Source organism: Camelus bactrianus, chromosome 3 (assembly GCF_048773025.1).
Source record: "Camelus bactrianus isolate YW-2024 breed Bactrian camel chromosome 3, ASM4877302v1, whole genome shotgun sequence".
Taxonomy (NCBI): domain Eukaryota; kingdom Metazoa; phylum Chordata; class Mammalia; order Artiodactyla; family Camelidae; genus Camelus; species Camelus bactrianus.
Genome location: NC_133541.1, coordinates 30869630 through 30894113, shown reverse-complemented (window position 1 = coordinate 30894113; position 24484 = coordinate 30869630). Strand labels below are relative to the sequence as shown.

Sequence of the window (24484 nt, the reverse complement as noted above, 5' to 3'; positions counted from 1 at the left end):
GTTGTAAACCATCTGCTGAGGCTTGTGGAGCTGCCCCACCAACCGGGGTCCCTAGATGCCCCATCCTCTTCTTTATCGGTTCTTGCCAGGACTCCTCCTAACTCCACTCTTGGACCCTCTGCTCTTCCCACCCTCTGACCTTTCTTGGGCACTATCTAAATTTTTGGCATCCACTAGTATTTTTCACTCAATGGCTCCCTAATCCTTATTTCCACACTGGAAGTCTCTAATGAGCTCTAGAACTGCATTTCTTCCCTGTTAGACCACTCCTAAACTCTACCTGCAACACAAATACAAGTGAAATCATCACCATTTCCCCTAAAGAGCCTCTTCCACCTGCTTAGCCCAGCTGGAGAAGTGATGATCCCAGCCCCCACCTGGAAAGGCACCCATGGAATGTCTGCCCCTACCCCTACACCTGGCATCGTACATACTGAGTCCACAGTACCCCTGCAACCTGCTCCACCTTGTGCATCTCTGCCAGTTTAGATCTTTGTCACATCCACATGCATCACTGTTGCAGCATCCCAAAGCCCCCTTGCTGTCAGATGAGCCTCCTTCCTGGTAATCAGGCACACCACTGCCAGGGTGGCTGTCTAAAACTGAAGCTGGACTGACTGAGGTCCACATTACTTAGTTCATTTCACCCACCAGCCTTTTGTCATCAGCTCCCCAGCAGCCGACCTCATCCTTGTTTCTAGGGCTTCAGTTCTGCTAAGATCTCCACAAATGCATCATGTTGTTTCCTGTTCTTAGGTGTTTCCACATTCTGTTCCCTTTCCCTTTTTATGTGGCTCACTCCTACCTCCACACAATCACATATAAATAAGCCAAACTTTTATGAATCTGCTGGCTTAGCACCTTCCATCCTCTAGACATTATGAATGACCAAATGAATATTCTTTGATACTTTGTCCTGAAATTTGGTAGAATTATCTTATGTGAGTATGTCAGTTTACTTGTTTATGCAGGCATCAAATATTTATTCTCTTCCTACTTTTTTTTTTCTATTTGGCTGGGGGAGGGAGGTAATTAGGTTTATTTACTTATTTTTAGAGGAGGTACTGGGGGTTGAACCCAGGACCTTGTGCATGCTAATAAGCATGTGCTCTACCACTTGAGCTATACCCTCCCCCTGAATATTTATTGAGGGCTTACTAGGTGCCAGGTACTATGATCAGACCTGAGGACATTAAAAAATAGAAAGGCGTGGTTCTTCCTTTAAGCAGCTCAGGGTCTCTTGGGGATAGAGTCATAGAAACCAGTACTTAAAATAGAAGAGTGTACAAAACAGACTGCACAGAGTTGGGCACCCAGTTCCTCTCTTGGGGAGCTTCCCATGGGATGTGGCATTTGCATGGATCTGAAGGATGGAGCAGAGTTTGAAGGGACCAGAGTGTTGCAGGTCCAGGGAATAGGCAATAGGGTGTAGGAGAGCAGAGCATGTTAAAGGATTTACAATTAGGTCCCTGTTGTCAGAGAGCAAAGGGAGAAGAGTTGGGTGGAAACACACATAGCCACACATACGCGCGCGCACACACACTCGTTCTCTTCTCCACACAGTGGAAAGAGTGATATTTTAAAAATATGAATCATGTTATATCCCTTTTTCCTGGGCTCAAGGACCCTCCATGGCTTCCCATCTCACTTAGATTCATGTTCAAAGTCCTTATACATCGTCTCTAAAGCCCTCCCTGATTTGTCAACTTCAACCCCACTACTTCTCTGATTCCATCTGCTAGGATTCTCACACTTGCCCACTGAGCTCCTGTAAGTTTTTGGAACGTTCCAAGCATCCTCCTGCCTCAGAGCCTTTGCATTTGTTATTCTCTATGACTCAAATGCTCTTCCTCAGGTATCTGCATGGCTCACTTCCTCAGTTCCCTCAGATCTCAGCTCAGAATATCAGAGAAGCTTTCCCTGACTACTCTGTTAAACAGAACAGAAGTCCGCCCCCTTCTGATGCTTCTTCACCCAATTTCTTCACTAGAATATAAGTTCCACAGGGTGGGAGCTCTATCTATCTTAAAAACTAGAGAAAATCATATGCGATGCACATTAGAAATCAATAAATAATTGTTGAATTCATTCAGTCTTCAAATAATAATGATATTTTCAACATACAGAGCACTTTTAACTTTTTCTAAGCAGTTACACATTTACTACCTCTATATTGTCATTGCAATACTCTTGTGAGAGTAGGTCTTACTGTTTTCCTTCCAAAGACAAACAAACCAAATTCATTTAACCGTAGAGGTTAAATATTCTGATAAAAGTCAAGTCGAAAATTAAGAGCAAAAGCAAGCTGGAAATCTATGTATCCTGCCTCTGGGCCTTCATTTCTGTTACCAAACTTTTGGGTCTGGCAAATACCATCACCACTAACAATGTAAAGGAAAGTGTTTTGGTCTCAGCACTGTGTACTGGAAATGTGTTCCTAAGGGTATAAACTTTGTGCTCTGGCACAAAAGCAAGGAAGTTCAGTCATAGTTGTCATTTATTGGAAACAAGCAAAGCTTGGGTACCTATTTTTGAGAATATAAATGAGAACTCTATTTCTAAAACAGGTTTAGATTTTATTTTTATAACAGTAGGAGGTCTGGATTCTGAAGGATAAAAAGAATCATAATTATATCGTTATGAAGTTGAGAATAAATCTTTGTGAATAATATTTTGATTAAGTCCAATCCATGTCTGATAGCAAAGATGTCATATAGCAATCTTGAATGCTGTTTTACCTTGTCTTTACTTTTTGTGCAGAGGAGTTATAAAAAGTAAGTGAGAGGGGGGAGGGTAGAGCTCAGTGGTAGAGTGCATGCCTAGCATGCACGAGGTCCTGGGTTTAATCTCCAGTACCTCCATTAAAAAGTAAATAAAAAGAAATAAGCCTAATTACCTCCCCCCCAAAAATAAACAAAAATAAATAAAAAAATTTTTTTAAAAAACCTAATGTGTCTCTTCCTTTCAAAAAAAATGTAAATACGATTTATTAATCCTATTTTGGACCAAACATGTTACCAAAAGCTAGCAAATATGAAAGATTTTTTTGGGAAATTCTTTCTGAGAAACATTCCTGAGACAATTTTCAGCAACATTGAAAAGTATCCCAAGATAAATAAAGTATTCCTTTTCAGGATAATTCATAATCAACATCGTTTCAGCTGGTTTAATTTGGTTCTATTCATAGAAGCTGGTCAATATTTTTTCATTTGTTAATGATACAATTTTGTAGCTAGAACTGTTTGGAAAAAAAAAGTATTCTCAGGGGAGGGTATAGCTCAGTGTTAGAGCACGTGTTTAGCATACACAAGGTCCTGGGTTCAATTCCCAGTATCTCCACTAAATAAATAAATAAGCCGAATTACCTCCCCCCTCCCAAATAAAGACACAAAAAGAAGCTGCCACTTAAAAAATAAAAATAAAAATAAACCATTTAAAAAAACAATATTCATCATTAAAAATAGAAATCCTTATATGGTTTTGCCTTTTTTATTTGTCCTTAAATGATGGAAATGCCTGCAAAAAAATATTATAATGGAAAAAAATAGCAGTCCAACAACCAGTAAAACCCTTTAAAATGTCTTATAAAATTTAATTAAGTGAATGACTTTAAATTCTGTGACCTTGAGTATCCAGTTCTTGAGAGCTAACACCAAGAGCAACTTTCTGAGGGACCACAGCCATTCATGCATAGAAAGAGGAAGTAATTCCTGCTCAGTCCTGGGCTCAGCATCCTTAGGCTACAGGCCATAGGATACAATCTTTAGACAGAAAACAAAAGGCCATGGTAGAGAGTTTTGTGTTACACTGAAGAAAAATGGCCTTCTATTGTAAGATCTCAAAGCCCTGAAGACTATGTTCAGGGAAATGACTTGCTGGGTCTATTGTCTCTTTTGGCTAGTCTTCCCCTGAGAATTTGCCTGTAACCACAAACAGTTATTACATCCACACATCAAAACCATTTGTGATAGCAACCGTTCTCCGCTTCAGAGCTGGCTGAGTTTTTCCTATATGGCTTGCTGGGATCCCTACCAAGTGGGTGCTGTGTAAAGGCCAAAAATATCCCACGAGGATAAACTCAGTGTGAGTAATACCATCGTCATCTTGTCCTTTTATTCTGTGTACCTTGATTTTCTTTATTCAGCAAATCCCATTTTTCTTTCCTAGGTGCCACATCAGTCATCATAGTGATTTTCACAGTCGCAGGTTTTGTAAAACTGCATTCTCCAAAATTTTGTATCTGGTGTGTGTTTGTGTGTGCGCATGGAAGGAAGGAGGCTTCCGGCTTCTTCCATAATACTTTGGCAAGCCCCTAGAGAGACCTGTCCTTGGTCTCACTGCACCACCAAAGTATCTAGCATTCCCTTGCTGGGTTCAGCCTTTGTAGCCCCTCTTTTCTGCAGGTTAATGCAAACCTTGCAGCTTTTAGGAGGGAGCAGCAGAGGGAGAGTAAGCATAATTCACTCGCTTTCGCTCTCTACCTACACGTTCGTGTGTTTCATACTGCAGTCCCGAGGTGTCTCTGCTTCTCCCTTTGTCATGCCTTTATCGGTCTTCCCAAAGCTTTGTAAGCCCCTATGCACACTTCTGCTAGCTGCACTTTCCCCAGTGAGCTCAGAGATGCTGGGAATGTACAAGTCCATTTCTTTGGACTAAAAAGCAGCCTCTAGTGGTTCATAGACACTCAGTCGCATGGTATTTTACAGCCCCAGCGCTGCTGGCGTTCCTTGGATCAGAATTATAATATTCAGACAGCATTTATGGATCACTATGGTTTGCCTAGTGCTCTACTCATTGCTGCAGATGTGAAGATAAATTGTGCCAGCATGCCGTGAGCTCAGAGTCTAGTGGTGGGTAAAGAGAGGGGCAACAGTTCTAACCTGTGTGGTGAGCAGAGGAAGCACCGGAGCACTTAAGAGCTGTGCCAGACTGGGGATGTCCCTCAGACCCTGGAGTGGGGGCACCGTATGGGCGAAGTTGGAGATGGTTTCTTCAGGATAGATGACCCCTGAGCCAAGTCGCGAAGAATAGGGAGGGTGTTGCCATTAGAATGTGAGGCGATAGGGTACGTGGTGGTATGTGTTTCAGGTGGCATGAACAAAGCCTTAAGTCTTGGTCCCTTAAGGAGCAACCCTTCTAAACTTTGCCTTCTCTGTGCTTGATCACTAGCGCTTTCCCAAAGAAGATGCCGAAAAAAAGAAATATATTGCAGCCACATTTAAGAAGCACTTAACAGAAAAGATGGGCATAAAATGGGGTTTTATGTAAAACAAAGTCTTACATGGATGCTCCATTGCTTTGGGTGAAAGAAATGCTGACATCAAATGCAAACATCGTTGTTTTGTAAAAAAGAGAGCTTGTTATTTGAGATGAAGTTTGTTGTGATAATGTGAAACTTACTGTAATAATAAGGGGATTTGTTATCATTTAACCAGAGTTGTTTATTACTGGAGAATTTAGTAATGAATTTCACACAGATATCCAAATAATTAAAGAGAGATCACCACGAAGCAAGGAATAGAAAGTATGAAGGTCTTCAGTCATTTAAAAAGCAAATGGTGAATTCCTAGATTTTGCAGGAGGCCTTGTAAGTGACGCAGGGGCGGGGAAGAGAAAAGCTGGAGAAGCAGGTGGTGGAAGGAGAGTTAGCTATTCACCAAGGTTACGATGAAGTTAGCAAATGTGGGAATGTCAAAACCAGGAGCCCTGGGGGCCAGTCAGGGCGTTTTTAACGCTGCACTTGCCTTTTCTGACATTTCTTCGTGGAGAAAGAAAGAAAGAAGCTGAATGATAAGGATGAACAAGATCCACTAACCCTACATATTCACACGCAGATTCAACCCCTCCTACTTTACTGCAGAACATTTACTTTTCAGAACATTTCATTGGATTCCTACCGTGATCAAGTAAGGAAGACAAAGCAATCCAACAGAAGACTGCGGCACAAAGAATTTAAGGGACCAAATGACTATTAAATGGCAGAATTAAGATGGAAAGCAGGTCTTTGGACCCTAATATAGCGTTCTTTGCTACCACACTGCACTGCATCTCTTTTTTAGGATTTATTTTTAAATGCTAAAACCTCAGCAATTGTTCCTGCTTTGTGAATCATTCGTCTGTGCAGCTGCCATCCAACATTGTGAGGCTCAGCCCGGCATGGTTAGATCAGAACGCTGAAGTGGGAGTTAGTCACATTTTGGCTTCACAGCTAACCTATTGTTGAATATTGAAATTGTGAGAGTCTTTAGTCTTTCTGCATCTCATTTTCTCTCTTTCCTTGAGCTGTCTTATGTCTTGGAGCTCAGTGTGAATAGAGTCCTCCAGCTACATTGTTCTCACTGGAAGAATAAACTTGGTGCCAGCTTCCTAGGCCAGCCCTATATGGTTTGTCCCCAAATATGTGTTGTGGTTTCCTGAGTTTTGTGAGTCTCAGGAATTGGGCCACTTTCTGTGTAATTCTCTGTCCAACTTCATATGGGAACTCAAGAGCTAAAGAATTCCCTTGTAGATTGTAGGAATATTACATATAAGTTGTCTAAACAGGACTAGCTTAATGAGCACTTGCTAGGTGCTGGACACTTGCATCTCATTGAAACCTTGCAATAAGGCCTATGAGGTAAAGCAGATGGAGAAACACAGGCACAGGAACCGTGCCAGCTAGAATCAGACTTTGAACTGAGGTGCTTTGCTCTGCTCCAAAGCAGTAAGCTGTACTGTTTACATGGAAGATGGTCTAGAAGAGGTCTCTGTCGGTAGGGCTCAGTGAATTCTGTCAGTTAAAATTCATGATGGCTCCTAACCCGGAATTGATTGTTCACTGAAATCCACCTGACTGCTTTCACACCAGATGTAGATCTTGCTCAAATAATGAGAACAATGTGAGAGCTCCCTACAGAAAATGTTCTTCAGAGGCTCACAGGTTGTTCACTTTGTTTGCTGGCAGACCCAGAATCCATGGTGACATGCCTTATGTGAGTTCTATTAAGTGTAAGGAGTCCTGACAACTATAGGAGTTCGAGTGTTCATCATTAATTTCAGCTCTTTAATTAAGCTTCTGTGACACGTGCAAATGTCCTTTGAAATCTCGGGATGAAAATAGATCATTAAAAATGAAGTAGCAATGAAGTTTTATTTCTATAGCTATAAATTTTCTTACACAGTAAGATCCAGAAGCATGTAACTTGTTATTAAATGTGTAATGTTTATCCATTCTATATGTATTTAGCACTAGTTTTGACTACATTTAAGTAATAGAGTTTGTCTTCTTTTGAAATCCATCCAAGATTCCCAATAGACTTCTCTCTTTCTTCCTATTCATTTATTTAAAAAACACCCAATATCTTTTGTGCCATGCACTGGGTAAAAGTATACTAAATCCTTTTAATTGCTGGCACATTGGTGAGTTGACAGGTTATCACAAGGAGTAAAATCTTAATTAAGCCCAGTTACTTGAAGCTCCTTGCATCTGATCATATACTTGGTATGACAGCAGTTTTGAAAGAGATATAAACCAGGTAGCAGGTGCGTATTTCAGTAGGTGAAACATTGAGGTGGCTGAAGATGATCATGGCATCATGTGTGGTGCTCTTCGACCCAAAAAGGAAACAATGGAAGCATTTTTTTTTTGCCATTTTTTATAGAAGATCTAGAGTGTGATAAATTAGCCTTAAGGGAAATATTAATTTAGGCTCCTGGTGGTGGATACTTAGAAAGGAGCTTAATCATAATTAGCAGAAAATGATCTGAAGATCAGATCATCAGAACTAATGTTTCAGCTGTGCTCCCTAGATGTGCCTGAGAGGCTGCCTCTGTACTCAGTGGGGGAGGAGGGGTTAATGGGTGAAAATCTGCTTTCCATGCCCAATCCCTCTTTTATTTTATGTTTGGAGAAAGGGTACTGTAGCTAAAGGAAACTTTGAAAAGTGTGGCTATAGATCAGCTCAGACATTTTACCAAAGCAAACTGAGACTCAGCCAAATTCCCAGAAAAACAAATAACTATGTAAGAAAGTGAATATAATTGTAGTTTTCTACACTACCTGGCCCAGCAATGAACAGTTTTACATAGTTATTTTGTCATCATGGTGTAAATTCTGACCATTGAATTACCTACAAATTGTGACATAGCTGTGTTGGGAGAACTGAAGACGGTGGAGCACGGGGATTTGTGAGAGGGTTAAGTCTTCATATGCATCAATAAGAAGTTAGTGGGTAATGTCTAAAATTGTTTAATTAAGAAATAAAGAGCTTGTTCAACATAGTATTTTAAAATACAGAGGTGAGAAGAAAGCCTATAAAAGTATAAAAGAAAATGCCAAAAAAATAGTGAAATTGATTACTGTTGGGAGCAGGTCTAATTGGTACGAGAGGGAGGCAAGAACTGTTTTTGGTGAATATATTACTTTTTTAACAAATAAAATTAAAACTTAAAAAAAGGGGTATTGTTTATTTGCATTAGTGTATGCTTCCTGCTCTTGGTAAATAATAGCTTGTGTTTGTCAAGAAGACCATTCCCTGGAAGAGAAAAATCAGCAAGATGCTAGGAGTGGAATTTCTCATTACGTGATCTAAGGGCTGAGGCGTGAGAGATCAGCTCTGTGGCAGGGTGTTTCCTAACTAAATCAGTTATGCCTTTGGCTATTCATTTGACATTCTCCCTAAATTATTTTAGGGACAGAAGCTGTCACCAGAAAGAAAGTAAGAGCGTGACTGTGCAAAGACTTTGAAATAGGCTGTACTTAGGAGACAATTTCTCCGATAGTTCCTGTTTGTCCTGTGTTATATCAATTCCAAATAAGAATTGGTCCCTAACTACTCTTTTTGATGTTTCTTTTTTGAAACAGGGAAATGCACATAAAATCATGGAGAAATGTACATTACCACTGACAGGAAAGCAATGTGTCAACCGCATCATTACTGAAAAGGTGAGGTGCCTCTCTCTTTTATTTCCTCTAGTGTCTACCACCTCCTTTTCTATTTATAAGCATTTTAGAATGTCTTTTGTTACCTTCTAAAAGTGTTTTACATTGGTAGTCATGGGATTAATTTAATCCATGGATAGACTGAATAGGAAGATTCATCAACTTAATGTTTCTAGATGTAGAATTCTTATTGTACAATTCTCTGGAAATACACATATGCACACAGAATTGAATTACTGTCCTTGGTATCTTTGACAGTGTGATAAAATCAAAGAAAAGTTGTATTGGTCTTTATACTCGTACTATTAAGATGGATGATATATGCAAATTTAAGAATATATTGATCATTCCTACCTTTCTTCTTTGCTTTCCCAAACTGCAGTTTCAAATTGCTGGATTTCATTTTATGAAACTCAGTAAAAATTAAGTTTTAATCACTTAGGTGTAAATTGCTGTACAGGCCCCACAGTGAATCAAGAAGTCTTTGGTTCTTGCAAGCTTTCGGTCCTCTTTTATAAAGCAGACTTCAGAACACACCAGCCATTTTAGTGATTCTCTAGATTTTGTCTTCTTAAGTAGAAAATACTGGTTAATGGTACAACTGAAACTATTCAGATCGGAGAGAAGCATCTCTGGCACTTGCCTACAGTCACCTTTCTGACCCAGATTTGAATCTAAGATGTTGAAATGACATAGGTCACATAAGACAGCTGGGAAGGTGCCATTTTCTTGATTCAGTGTCTTGATGAACCACAAAACAGAATTCTCTAGATGAGGGGGTTTGTTTATGTGTTTTCTCTTAATGATGCTGTCCTTTTGGCGTTAGTCTGGTTGAGAACCCTTATTCAGGTGTGGTATGAAGTACCCTAAAGCAGCCCCTTGAATTAAATTAGGAAGCTCATAATGCTTTTCAGAAGCCACATTTTAAGGCGAGTTCTGTCCTAAATGGTGCCTTCCCCAGGACTGTTTTTGTAGACCCAATCAAGTTGATGTGTAGAAAAGAGAAATTGGATGAAAGGACAGAATATTTCATGTCAATGTTTATTCCGTGAGTCTTACTGCTTCTTAAAACCCTCCAAAACCATGGACAGGACTTGTTGAAAAGAATCCATTACTTTGAAATCAAAGACGAAATAGTCCTTGATCCTGTTTTCTTTAATAAAGTAAGGTGGTAGGTACAGCTTGTAAGGATAATTCCAGCACCATTTTACCCCTGATCTTCCTCTTCTCCCAGCTAAGCCCTCTCCCTGCATCCCCACTCCACGTGTGCCCTGACCTTGTTCTTACCAGTTCAGTGCTCCTACCTGCACACCTCCACTCGACTGCCTCCCCGAGGCCTCTCCACCCTTTAAGTCTGATGCAGTTTCCATCTTCTTCATGAAAGGGTTTCTGACAACTTAGCACTCACTACTCCATCCTCCGAGTGGTCCAACGTTCGTTTTGACACTTACCATCTAATACCCACATTTTCTCATGACATAACTCATGTGTTATTTACCTCTACTGCCATTAAAAAAAAATACCTTATACCCTTTCTCTCCATTCACATTGTTGTTTTATACATTCAGACATTTAATAAGCATGGTTGAGCTCCCTCTCTGAAGTGAACTGTTGCCAACAGTGGGTACAGAAAGCAGGGCATTCTCTGCTCCCAGGGAGCACATGAGGGGGAGCAGACATCAGGCATCTAGCAGTACCAGTAGTCAGAGTAATACATGTGGTGAATTTAGTCCACAAGGAAGAGTCTTGTCAGCTGCTGAGTTAGAAGAATAGAGGAAGGCTGCTTAACAGCCTGGGGAGAGCATCTAAGAAAGCTTCTAGGTGGTACACAATGTAAGCTTGTAATGTATTTTGCAAGGCATTTCACAGTCCGTATCTCTTCCCCTCCAGTCCCAGTTCTTCTCTTTTTGCCTGAGCGTTCTCCCCACTTCAGCCATACTAAAATCCTGTGAGCTATGTCACATCACCCTCCCCCGGCCCACTCCATATTCTTCTGGGACTTTGCACATCTCGTCTCCCTCCCTGGAATGCTCTTCCCACCCCAACCATCTGGCCAATTCCTGCTCATCTTCTATGTCTCAGCTGTATGTTTCTTCTCTGGCAAGTCTTCCCTGTCCCTCCGCAGGTCTCCTGGATGCTTCCCTGAGTCCTAGTATTCACACTGCTCACTGTATTGAAGTAACCTCCTGCCTCTTCCTGTCTCACTCATCACTGTTTGTCCAGCCTAAACATGGTGCTAGACCCATGCACAGTGAATGTCTGTTGAATAAATACCATACCTTTCTTGATGAGAAAATTGATAGATTGAGTAACGAGTCTTGAAAGATAAGGAGTCTTGTAAGTGAAAATAAGACCAAAGAGGCCCTTTTAGGCAAAGGGAAGAAAATAGGCAAAGCCATGGAGGCACTAAGAAAACAGCTTACTCACAGACCTGCCTGTGGAGTGTGAGGGCATGACCAGAGATTCTGAAGACTGAAGTTGAAAAGACAGTGAGGGGCCAGATGATGAGGGAACGTGAATGTCTTGTTAAGAAATTGGGTTTTATCTGGAAGGCATTTGGGGGCCCTTCAGTGATTTTTAATAGTTGGGGGGGGAAACAGCTGGTTAGATTTGCCTTTGGAAGGAGCACCGTAGCTTGTATGTAGAGTAAAGGCGGAGAGACGAGACTCCTTCAGTGTTCTTGCCCAGAAATATCAAAGCCCTAAACCAGAAGACAGAAAGAGAGATTTGAAAGAGATTTAGGAGGTGGACTCAACCTAACTCGATGATGGGTTGGACATGGTTGCTAAGGTAGGGGTGATTCCTAAGTTTTCCAGCTAAAGATCGGTTGACCTGTTTTATCTTTGATGAAGCCCAGGATTGTGGGAAGAGAAAGGGAGGAGCGGTAGGAGGCAGGTAAAGAGTAGGTTCAGTTTGAACATACTGATTTGATCTTCCGAAGTTAACGTCCTGAGCCTCCAGTCAGAGAGTTCTGATAAACAATTGGAGATGTGGATCTGGAGCTCAGAAGAGAAGTCACCATTGGAACAAATACATGAAACTCAGCACATGGGGATAATTGGAGCCGCAGATGACGTTGTGCAGCAAAAATGAGTAAAGTGAAAGGCAGCAAAGTGTGGAACTTTGGGTGCCTTAGGGAGAGGAGTGGCGCATGTTTACCCCTGTGCTCTATTCGTAGTAGGTGCTTAATGAGTTTTGCAGTGCCATGAGGGCAACGGATGTGTTACACCCTGCCAGAGCAGATGTGGGACTAGAATTCCACTTTCAGCTCTTAAGAAAAATCCCATTAGTTTGCCATTTGAAAAAGACTTTGGAAATGTCATGACTCTAATTTCTTGATTTTGTATTGCTAGAATGAGGTTATGAAAGATGCCTTCCTCATCTGAGTTGGGATTAACTGCTTTATCCATAATGCAGCCTTTTATGATGGTGATACCGTAATTAAATTATTTATCTATAAAACAAATAAAGTAATTGAAATATTATTCTTGGTAGTTGAACCATTCACTGTAGCTTTTAGTTTTTAGTTTACATTTTTATCAAGGTTTTTGTTTATATTTTATACCACTAAATGGAAATCTTCCTAAATATTTCAAAGGTAAATTCCCCATGTGCTAATCATAGGTGCTTGGCTTTCCAAAAATGACCTTGAGAGCTAATTGGGGATACATAAAGGTGTTAGTAAAAGGTTTTTAAAACCAATAGGTCATTTGCCGCAGATTTTTATCTTCTTGATCACTGAAGTCTTATTCATAATTCCACAGTTATCTTCTCCCCCAATCCCTTTCCTGCCTGTTTGCCTGTTCTTAGTAACACAACCCAAAAGCTCTTTTTCTCTTACTTGTTCCATTTGGATAAATTTACAGTTGTTCATAACATGGGGGAAAGGAAATCAGTATGAATGATGCTCCAGATACATTTTCTGCAAAGGAAAATTGTCCAGTTTAAAAAAAAAAAAAAACGTAATTGTCATTTTGGAATTAGATAACCTGCTACAGCATACAGACATACCTAAATGATTTATTTTCCCCCTCAAAACACATTTCTCCTGAAGAAAGTTTTTTCTAGGAGTGTAAAAATGTGCAAACAACAAAGAAGTTTGCTGAAATATTTCGTCCTAAATTTAAATAATCTTTTCCAGTAAAATCAACCAGATTATCTATGAGTTCATCAAACAGAGAGAGCAAGTTATCACCAGTTCCCCTTAATGTTTTGCTCCTGGGGAGAAATATCCATTAACTGGAGACACATAAGCATTCCAGGGCTTTGATGTGGATTCACACACAAGTGACAATAAGTTAAGCTATTAAGGAGAAAGAATATGCCTCTGTGGTGCCCCTGCTATGTCCCATTCTAAGCCTGCAAATAATTGTTGAATTTAAGGTAAATCCAGAAGAGAGGAGAGATCTGGGAAGCATAATATTTAAGTCTGAGGGAGAGTAACCGTGAAAACCCAAGGAAGGAGCAGTGCCTGCTGCGTGGGAGGGCAGCTTGAGGAGCCAGCCAGTTAAAGTCAGAGGGAAGCCATTTGCAGGTTTAGAGTCTTTATTTTCAGCAAGCTTACAAGTCACGCCCCAAGCTGTCATTTTTAAACACACTCCTGGTTAGAATGCTATAAAGAAGACATAAAGTCATAGGGAAGCCATTTAGCATCACATCAGCAGGCAGTCTGCCTTGACGGTGAGCCTCCTACCATTTCTAAACAGAGCCCCAGTGACCATCTCAGAAGAATGTTTTGAAGAATTCTTGGGTGGGAGGTGATATTACATGACTTTGTTGGTCCCTTCCTCTCAAGTTGTCAGACTATTAAATGTGACAGCATGTGTTCTAAATCAGACACGACAGGTTGAGTCTACCTGCTTAGGTCAAGCTGTATGAGTTGGCACCACCATCACCTGGTGGTACCCACCAGAATGTTGAAATGGAATGTTTAGGGTGAGGTTAGCTTTCTCATGCTTGTCCTAAAAACATAGGCGTCTTCACCTGATTTGCATACCAGACAGAGATTCTCATGCTATCCTCTTGGACCCATGTGTTTTCACAGGACTTAAAGGGAAAGCTTTAATATTTACATGGGGCAAAGGTGGGGGGTCTTTTAGGGTCCAGTTATCCCGTTATAATGACTCCGAGCTGCTTGAGAGCACCTTCTTTGCTTCCTTTAATTCTTTACCCAGAAGCATTGATCACCTTTCCCCCCATCAGCCCTGTGCTTTCACCTTCCAAGTACCTCCTCCCTCCCTGCTTTTCTTCATTCTTTTCTGTCTTCAAATCATTATTAATTATCTAATTAAAATTTTGACCAGAAGTGTTAGATCTAACTAAAAGTAGTTTAAAAAAAAACTGGTTATAGTAGTAGTAGATGCCATCAGTAGTCAACACTCGTTTATCTTCTGACATCAACAGATTTCTACAACTAATTGCCAGTTAGGGAGCTGGCATGTATTCTCACCAAAGTATAATAGTTACAGTTAACATTTGTTTTCATTGCTGATTTTCAGTCATTTACCCTAGTTCTGTTCTCTCCTTAAAGAACTTGACAGGTTATTTGTGTTATGCGCCATAAAATAATTCCTGTGATAGAAATTGTCATTGTCATTTTCTTGACTTTGACAGGCTGTGTTTGATGTGGACAGCAAGAAGGGGCTGACTCTGATCGAACTCTGGGAAGGCCTGACAGTGGATGATATAAAAAAGAGCACGGGATGTGATTTTGCCGTAAGTATTTCTGTGAACAAATCCAGCCATTTGTCCCGTATCCCAGGCTTGATTAATGGCTGTTTACAGGACATGAACCATTAATTTGTGATCATTTTTGGAGTTGACCTTTGCAGAGAACCGGGATGGAAGGAAGGGTGCCTCCAATGAGAGCAGGTGGGAGCAGGAGCAGACTCTGACTCACAGGCCAGGGTTGGGCTCAGGAGTCAGAAGCAGGAGGAGGGGGATCCACCAGGAGCTGCTGGAACATAGCATTGCTTGAACGCTAAGCTACCTTCTGTAAAGTCCTTTGCGACTCTGTGTTCTTGGGTTACGGATCAGCCGTGGCCAAACCTAATTAACTCAAAAATGTGAGCCACACATAGAGAAATGATGCTTCCTTATTTTTAAACCCATCTGTGGCTTATGACTTCCTCCTTGATGAATGTCTACACCTGATAATGCCATCCGCTGAAGATATTACAGTGTTGAGCTTTTGACACCACCAGATGTATAGTCACAAAGTAAGTGTTTCCCATATTTGAAGGAAAACTTAGTGCATTAAAACTCTGACTTATAAAGCAGATAAGAACATCATGGGAGTATCCACTTAAAAAATTTCCAGATCCCTTTTTGAAACAGAGAATAATACTGGAATATAAAATAATCACCCTTTAACATAAGTGCTATATGACATATGAATCACCAATCAACTACCTAATGAGGGTTGAGAGGACAGCTTGGTCCATTTGAAGTTAGTCAAAAGTAAATGTGAAATGTGTCTGAAGAAGTGAAGAAAAAGAATTTGCTTCTCACATACCCTTTAAAAAAACAGCTCTTCAGGTTAAAGTGAAATATATTTATAATGAGAAGAAATATTGCAGCTACTCATCCTAGAGAAAGTAATTTAACAAAACTTATTTGATAAATTATGCGTATATTTCATACATTTCTTCCTCAGGTACTATATGCTTGGCTGGTGCCTATCAGTGCGTAACAAATTTCTGTAAAAACAGTTTTGCTGCATAATTCATCATCCACATATAACTGCTTCTGGTACTACATGAAGGTCTTTGTCTATTAACCTTTTTCGAATTTCCCTTTGGAAGAAAGAGCTCTGCCAGCAATACCGTACATGAAAAGCACTTCTTTAATTAGCTTTTCAGTGACCTTAGGGGGTAAAAAATGGGATTTGTTTTACTTTAACTATTTAGAATTCCTTACTCCAGTGATAAAAGCAAACAATTCTTCTTACTTAATTAAGTATTCTTTGTAATTTTTTTTCCCTGTATGGATGAGTTAACCTCTTCTTCAGCAAATAGCATTTTTGAGATTTATGGAATGTTCAGTTCTCTGCTGTAGAAGAGAATTGCAAAAGAAGACCCTCATTATTATCAATTTCTTTTTTTAGTCGTGTTGGTAAATCAGGAATGATAAAGATGGAATTTTACTGGTTTTGCTTTTTTTTTTTTTTTAAGTGCTAGTTTCCATGTCTTGATCCATTGAAAAATATCTCCATGACCCCTCTTTTATTAAAGTACCAACCTTCCTTCTCTTTTTGGTATTAACTTGTAATCTTGTTTCCTTCAAATTAGGCTATTGAAATGAAGTGTTAATTTGTATATCAGTGTTGTCCTTAAAATGAGAAAGTGTGGTATCAGCTGAGCCATCTTGACAGAAGACCCAGTTTTTGAGGATCTGATGATCAATGGCATCTCTTTAGACCCTGAAAGATGAAGTCACATGTATCAAATTCTCTGTAAGGCTGAGGACTGCAGTGTTCTGATGAACGAGATGTTCTGCTTCATAGCAGGGTTATCAATACGATGCAGTTAATAAAAGTATATGGAGACATTTTCATTGGCTAATTCAGAAGGTACCCTGTATGACGGTTACTGTATATATAGCATTTTACTCTATATGTGACTACATACAACTTACTCAAGATTTCTGTTTGAGAAAAGGCCCACTGAGCTGTCACTGTATACTGAGAAGTAAACATTCTAAAAGGGAATACTTAGACAGCCAGGTTGTTGCATAACAAAGGAAAAAAAGTAAAAAGCCCAGGTCAAAGTAATTGTGAAACTGTGTTGGTAAAAGTCCCATATACCTAAGAATATGGGCAAGTGCATGGGAAAAGTATACATTTTGGGAGTATAAACTGATTGAGTAAATCCTGAGAATTTCAAAGAAAAAGACAAAATATGTCAGCATCAGAGAACAGGACATGGCAAAATTGTGGCTTCAGAGTATTAAAAAAAATAATGGCTACAATGAAAAATTTGGGCAATTTAAAAAAAGAATCACTAAGACTTTCCTGTATGCCCCAGTGCAATTAGCAAAAACAACAAAAAAAAAATGTAAAAGAAAAGTATGTTCTTTAAGTATCACCTGAAATAGCTTCTTTAAAAATGTATAAGGACTATAATGGCAGTTGAGAAGAGTTTTCTTCTCAATTAATAGGAAAGTCTCTTCAGGGTCACATTATGGCTCAAACTTCAAAGGAAGCTGTGGAAATTTTATTTTTAAAAAATTGCAAATATTGACTCTATTTCTGGAACCTTCACCGCACTTCTAAAATAAAATTCTGTTCAGGAGTTGTTCACAGCAAGAGAAGCCAATCCATAATGGACAGAGATCTTGTTCCATATGATCACTTTCCTTCAAAATGCAGCTGTTATAAAGGAAGAGACTTTCCTCTGTATTTCTTGGTGATTGAGTTCTGAATCTGTTGAGAGAGATAAAGGAGCTGGGCAGGTGTAGAGGCTAAAAGCATCATCGTTGTCATAAAGCCTGGATAAAGGATGTGACTTAGGGGTTTAGCCACACCAGCTTTCCCAGATGTGAGCCCCAGAAGTGGGAGAGACTTCAGCTCCCAGTTGCAGGCAGCCTTGGAATATCAGAGGTGTCCTGCACAAGGGCCAGCCTTTCCTGCTGAACTTCTTTTCCTGTGGCTAAGAGCAAAGCAGTGCACATGCTCCCTACATTAGGCTGATCCTCATGAGGAGGAAGAGTCAAGCTGAATTTTACATGCCTTAGTCCCTCTGCCCAGATAGCCATTCGGTTGTCAGGTCGGGGACACACCTGCTGCCAGAGTATTACACTAATAGGTGCCCTTCCACATGGAAGGGAGTATGAGAAGTGGGGAGTAAATGCTCCACCCCAGCACTGTTGCTTGGTAGAGCCATACGCACATGTTCATCCTCTACAAATGCCTGATGGTGGTGCTGTGCAGAATACTTCTCTCTCTCTCCTTTGATGCTACTGGCTCCCAGCATTTGTTTGACTAAGGAGTCCTTTGGTTTATTTTTTTCCCCACTCACATTTTGAAAAAAGCCTTTCTCTCAAATAAATATCCAGTAATAATTCATTTACAAAGAGTCCAAGTGATTGCACAGTTCCTCATATTAAAACTGTGACAGGCTATACTGCTTTATTTTTGGCTGTACTTATATCACTCAGTGTGTTACTACCAGTTATTTGATGGGCTAGATAGAAATAAAGATGAAAGAGGACACCCCATCACTTAAATTCCATTATCCCCAAAGTATCTTTTTTCTAGTGGGTTGTTAATTCAGTTAGTTATTAATATTTCTTTCCTGATGCATGCTTAAGTTACATAAATAGGTTTTTCTTTATCATATATGTCTGTGGACCTTTTGTAAACTAGATTATTTCTTTCTGTTTGATTTTTTTTTTAATTTAAACATTTAAAAATTGAATCCGTACTTGAACATCGTGTGGTAGGATAAACTTCCCAAGGTCATTAGTCATCCGTGATTATTCCTTAAACACCCAGCGTATGTCCCATATTGAGCAGTGAAATGTAAATAAAATAGAACAAATTTGTACTGTTTCTACTCCCAAGGGCTTTGGTCTTATTCTTTAGGGAGGAATACACCTAAACCACCAGTGGCAAAAAAATCAAATAAGAATCCTGCTTATTTATATGTTTGCAGTGGAATCTGAAAGAAGCCAGATGCAGACATTCTTTGCCACTTTGAATAAATTTGTGCTGTCAGTATCTACTGAGAACTGGTATTATGCCAGAATTAAACAGTATACTCTTTAGATTTCAACGGACTGGGAAGATGACGTGTTAGTGTATCTTCTGCACTTAAATCATGTAGTCCTGTGCTTAACCTGCAGGTGCCTTTGGCAGGATAGTCTGCTGCAGCTTACGTGGGCTTACAATGTCGATGAGCCTATGAGAGAACAGAGGAAATGGTGATTTAGTAGGTGTTTTTCATTACAGAAATAGACAGGCCAGGTCAGTCTGCATAAAGGTTCATCTTCTTTTCTGATGAAAGTCAGTTTCCACATTGAGGATATAAATGATACCAAGAGCTTAAAATAGGGCCAACATGACAAGGAGAAGAATCAGATGTTTGGTTTATTTTAAGTTAAGGTGTCTGGTTTCCTTTTAAAGGAAATGCTATACAGCACCTATTGGAAAGTGATCTGTTTTCAAAAAAGGAGAGCTTTGTTTCATTAAATTATTCCCACAGATGCTCTGTTGTTTAAAAAAAGAAAATGGATTATTCGTGAGACACACTTTCTAAATACTCAGAGCCCATATGTCTTTATTCTTTTCAGTAGAGTCGGAGATGTATGCAAATGAGGGCTGTGACTTTTGTCTCTTATATGTCTATTAGTTTGTTTATTCCTGTGTTTCTCTTCTTGGAACTGGCAAGCTGAATGAGCTCTCATTTAGCCTCAGATACATAACATACCAAGCCATTCCAATCCTTTTTATTTTGGTCATGTCATTCCTTTAGTAGAAAAAATGGAAAAGGGGGCATTAACTTTTAACATTGTGTGGAGTTAATAAACAATTTACAAATGAAGTAGAAATACTTAACCTTATCAAAGCCAGGTGATTGCCTACTTCTATTTTTAATACTGACTTAACCTCTGTTAGAAACCTTTCTTCTAGTTCTTTAAACCTTATCTAACCCACTTACTCAGTCACTCATTTATTTATCCATTAATTTAACAAAATATTAACTTTATTTTGGAAGGGAAGTTAGACCCACTTCAATTGCCACTTCCCTGAAGGGCTCAAAAATCACCAAAACTTTAATATTCCCTGCTGTGCTTCCCATGAGACCTGTTACTAGGACTTCATGGATATTTGCAGGTTAAATGAAGAAGTCTGTATCTGCCATTACACCCTGAAAGATCTGTCAGAATTAAGCCAGACCACTTTAGGTTTGTTGTTCCACCAGCTCTACCACTAAATGTAGACCTGTCTTCATGTTTCTCTGCTTCAAGACTCCTAGGAATGCACTTGCTTTTCTGTACTTTGAACATAATTGTAGTTAATATTTAATGCTATTACCTCCTTTTTGTAATAACTTGGAATCTTTTCACTGCCTTTATATCATTTCCACTCTGATTATGAAATTTCTGATAAAACTTTGTCATCCAAAGATTACATTAATTGTCTCTCAACAAAACTGTGAATTGACTGGGCCTATTTTGAGGGTTTTGAAACTTGAGCCTTGCCCTGTGTCTCTCTTCTGAGTGAAGTTTCCTGTCTCAGAGCTTAGTGGACCATTCAGTAGAGAATTTGGCTATTTGGACCCTTTGTCTCCCACTGCTCCCCCTCCATCTCCTGCTAGTTTCCAGCCTTAGTCATCCCTAATTTAGAAGCTATAATGCAAGAAGGTTGAGAACTACTAAAGACACAAAATGAAAATGGAAAAGGGGGTCTTTGTCTCAGTAGTTCAGGATGGACAATCATGAGGAAACTCCGGGTAAGGTTCGCAACAAGGCTGCTTGTTGCCTGCATCATTCAGGTTTGGAAATTCAAGGGAGAGATGTTTATACCATGATGTTTTTCATAAGTTGATTTTTTCCTCTTTCTTTTACCAGGTTTCACCAAAACTCATGCCAATGCGGCAGATCACAACTTGAAATGTGGAGTAGACGTTTGTCCCAAGCTGCACGTTTTTCATTTTAATCACATAGGATTTTATTGAAGGGACATCAGTAATCATAACTGTATATCCAACAAGCAGCTGTTGACTGATTTTTCCTAGCATCTTACACTTTATACAGCCATATAGACTCTGTCCTCTCAAGTGTACTGTGACATTTTAATGAAAAACAGAAAGAAAAAATATATGTGATTATCTTATTTGTTTTATAAGTGCTGAGAAGGCTGTCTTTACAGTTGGTGCTCACACTGGGTTTCATCTTCTGTGGTGTGTACATTAAATCGGGTGCAGCTTGTACCAGAAGGGGCCCTTAGGAAGAGTGTTACTGATGTGCTTTGCCTCTTAACTAAATCTTCACATGTAGAAAAAAAAGAATGAGGGAGGAAAAGAACTCCACCCAGAGTATGCCCAAGGCAGCATTGTACTAGTCCTGAAAGGTAACATGTATGTGAATTTTAATGAGGAGAAATGCTGTCGTAAGGATTATGTTTTTCCTTGAGCCTCCTCTGTCTTTTCTTTTGGAGCCTCTGATTTTGTGGTTTCATTATATTTCACTAGACCATCCCTTCTCCTTCCACACTTTTTATAACTAAATAGACGCCCAAGAAGGCAGCCAGAACTTCTCTGTAGGAGAAGTAATCTGGTTTGTGGGAGAGACCAAAGGGTGAAGGGTCTGCTGGTGCTGACATCCCACCAAGAAGTTGCCTTTAGAAACAAACCAACCGTCTGTGCTTTGCCAAAGATTACAGTTTATTGTAGGAAGAGGGCTACGAACCTAACTGATCTCATCAGTTTTCTCATTTTCAAACAGTTCAGTATCCCTGTGTGTCCAGAAGGATCCTTAAGAGTCTTTCTCTGTGTTACTGTGTGCTTCTTGTGTAGTACCTCCTTTCACGCCAAGAGGGACTGTGGGGTAATTCATCATGAACCATAGGAACAATGACAGGAGAGTTCAAAGAGTCTTTCTTCTCAGGCTTTCTTTTTTCTGCTCAGAAAAGGTTCTAAATATTGAATGCCTTTTTCTACAGACAGCATTCTGTCTTCTGCTCAGATTTCTTCCTTGAACAAAGTACTTTTAATTCAGCTTTACCAGACTAGGGAAGACGGTGATAAGCAAATCCAGGATTTGAAGAGCAGTGGACTCATTCTTAGAAAATAAACATGGCAGATTAGGTTTTATAAGGGACTTCTCCTCAGAGGTCCCCTCAGTGGGGAGTATACCCAGCATCTTGGTGACCAAATGGAAGAAAACTTCGGTCACCCTGAAGACAGGCCAGATTGCTGTCCTCTGGACAGGTAGGCATGGTACAGTGCAATAGATCATTCCTCTGGCACGAGACATAGGAATTTATGCATATTTTTCGGTGATGGTTGTCGCTGAAATTCACTTTCTCTTCAGGAACAGCTACAGTTCTGTCATACGAGAGGAAGGAGAGGGCCTTTTGGTGAGACGCACACTCCATATATATAAAATAGTCTTTCTGACTGGCTGGGTTGTTGAAAGCATGCTTTCCCAGTACTGGGAAAATGGACTTTTTAAAGGATTTGTGAGGTCTGGAGAATAATACAGATCCATGTTAGCGTTGTGGTTTGGAAAATGTATATTGTTGATGGTCGCTGTATTGGCTAACTTACTTGTGTATCACTCTGTGAGTCTGAGACTGTTTCTCACTTTGAGTGGCAGATCCTAAGCAGATGACTTTATATTCTTGATTAAAGGTACTACGTATGTTCAGAAATGTGTTAAGAAATACAATAAATATTCCAAGTTGATACAGACTGGTGGCATTGTCCTTTTTCTCACTGGGAATGACACGACGACACATGGGAATAATTCAGCAGACACCGGTGAAATGGCCAACCGTAAATAACATTAGCATACTCTACCACTTCCGACCAACTTACTGCTTTTCCTTTTGCTCCTACCAAAGAAAAGAGATGGGCCTTCATGAAAGAAGAGATGAAACGTTTACCTAAATGAATTCTGACTTTGCTTCTTGTCAGAGTCAATCATTTGTCTATAAAAATTGATTATCCCAGGTTTCATGTGTTAATATTTCTTTGCTTTTATTTAATGTTCCTTTAGGATACACACACATGAGTAATTTCCCAGAGATGCATTGAGTTTGTTTGCATTTTGAAGTCACTCTAGTGGTGTCTACCCAGCATCTATGTTGCCCCTCTGATCATAGACTCACCCGCAGGCCGAGAAGTTGGGCCTGCATGTGCCCAAGACATGCCCCTTTTGGTAGCTCTTCTTTGTCCAGAGTGATTCTATCCAGCGGTGGGCGTATGACCCAAAATGTACCATTCAGGCTATTTATCCTATGTTCAAAAACTGCAGATGAGAGAGAAGCCATAAGAATGTGAGTTTGGCACCAATATCCCTTCCCCCACACACCACACACATGCATCACTTACACACACCCCACACATACACACCCCAAACACACACACATCCCTTACACACAGCCCATACCCCCCACACCCCACACACACACATCCTCTACCAGCTGAGCTGCAGTTGGAAGGAAAGAAGTGGAAACACAGTGAGCTGTAGGGAGGGAGCAACCTGGTGGTATTTGAGTTCCTGGTTGTGCATGTGTCTAAGGCCAGCTTCTTTTCTGCCATACTTGGACTTGAGCCCAAATCTCCATTTTTGCTTGAGCTGGAGCTTTGTCACCTGCAACCAGAGTGTGAACTTGAACAGCTTTTGTAATTCTTGAGTCCTAGGAGTGATCCACTCTTCTACGGAAGTTATGCAGAATACAAGCAAAACTGCTTGTACCTGGGCCCAGAGAACACATGTGAGAGCATTTCCAGGTGCCACCCAGTGGGTCAGAAGGTTGTGGGTAGAGGTTTTCTTTCTCCTACAATCTCAGTATAGTCAGCACAGCTTTGAAAGTTATTCCAGTGGAAGTGTAAGCAGAGGCTTCTTCATTGGATGGGTTTCTTTGCACTAACCTTTTCCCTTTTTTTCCACAAAGCGTGATCTTGAGTTTCTCAAGCTTATTTTCAGATTCTTCATTTTTAAAATGGAGAGAATATACTATGTTCCACAATGGTTCTATAAGACATAATTAATACACTTGGTTGCAAAAAATACTGACAGATTTTTTAAAAATGTGTGTCACAATACTACCTTGGGGCAGACCTGTCAGCTGTGCCTATCCTTGTATTTTTCAGTGTCTCCACAGCCTTCCCACTTTAAGCCTGTACTGAACATCAAAGTGGGTTTAAGCATAAATACCAATGTCACGTGGTCTGAATGTGTGTCTGCGTGACATATACTTGGAGTCTCCTGCTTCCATAATGTTAAACGTGTCTATGTGAAATCACCTGAAGACACCCTTTTGAGACCACAAAGCAAGTCTCATGAGAGTAATGCCGACACCAATCCAGGTGAGTAATTCATAAGACAATTCCTTCCCTCAAAGCCACAGTCAGACAAATGCTATTTGCTTGTGGAGGATAAATATGCTTGATTATCACGGTCATTGTTGCCCTTGATGGGGCGCCGCTCTGGGTGATCCTTGTGGAAACGACCTCAGGCAACTATACTGGCTCTTTTGTAGTGTGACCCACATAAGGTCCATACAGAGCACCCCTATTTCCACTGATGAACCACGGGAGCCCAAGTCCCCAGTGCAGTCATTATATTTTGTTGGCACATCTCTAGGCATTCCATCACTTACCCTTTAAACCTTCCAAGAGGAAATCAGAGACCAAAGCTCACACGTAAACCTTGGTGTTGTATTTGAAACATCTCTTGGGGATAGGAGGTAGCATCTCCCACTTTGTCTTTCAGGGATCAGAATGCCCGATAGCTCTCTCAAATCTCCATAACTACTCCTGTAATCTCCAGCTCCCAACCCTTTTATACACTCAGTGAAAGTAAGGGTTGAAGAGTTGTCTGTTTCCTAGCCAT

General features: G+C 40.1%; 1 protein-coding gene across 2 annotated transcripts in view; it reads left to right on the top strand.

Annotated features, from left to right (window-relative positions):
* OXCT1 (3-oxoacid CoA-transferase 1) overlaps nucleotides 1-22335 on the top strand; it is a 121093-nt gene extending 98758 nt beyond the window's left edge. For both annotated transcript variants that reach the window (XM_045518362.2, XM_010957371.2), the window contains 3 exons: nucleotides 8843-8923; nucleotides 14534-14635; nucleotides 20492-22335. In XM_045518362.2, coding sequence (XP_045374318.1) covers nucleotides 8843-8923; nucleotides 14534-14635; nucleotides 20492-20533 — 225 coding nt within the window. In that variant the 3' untranslated portion in view covers nucleotides 20534-22335. The remainder of the gene's footprint in view (nucleotides 1-8842; nucleotides 8924-14533; nucleotides 14636-20491) is intronic.
* Nucleotides 22336-24484: the final 2149 nt, after the last annotated feature.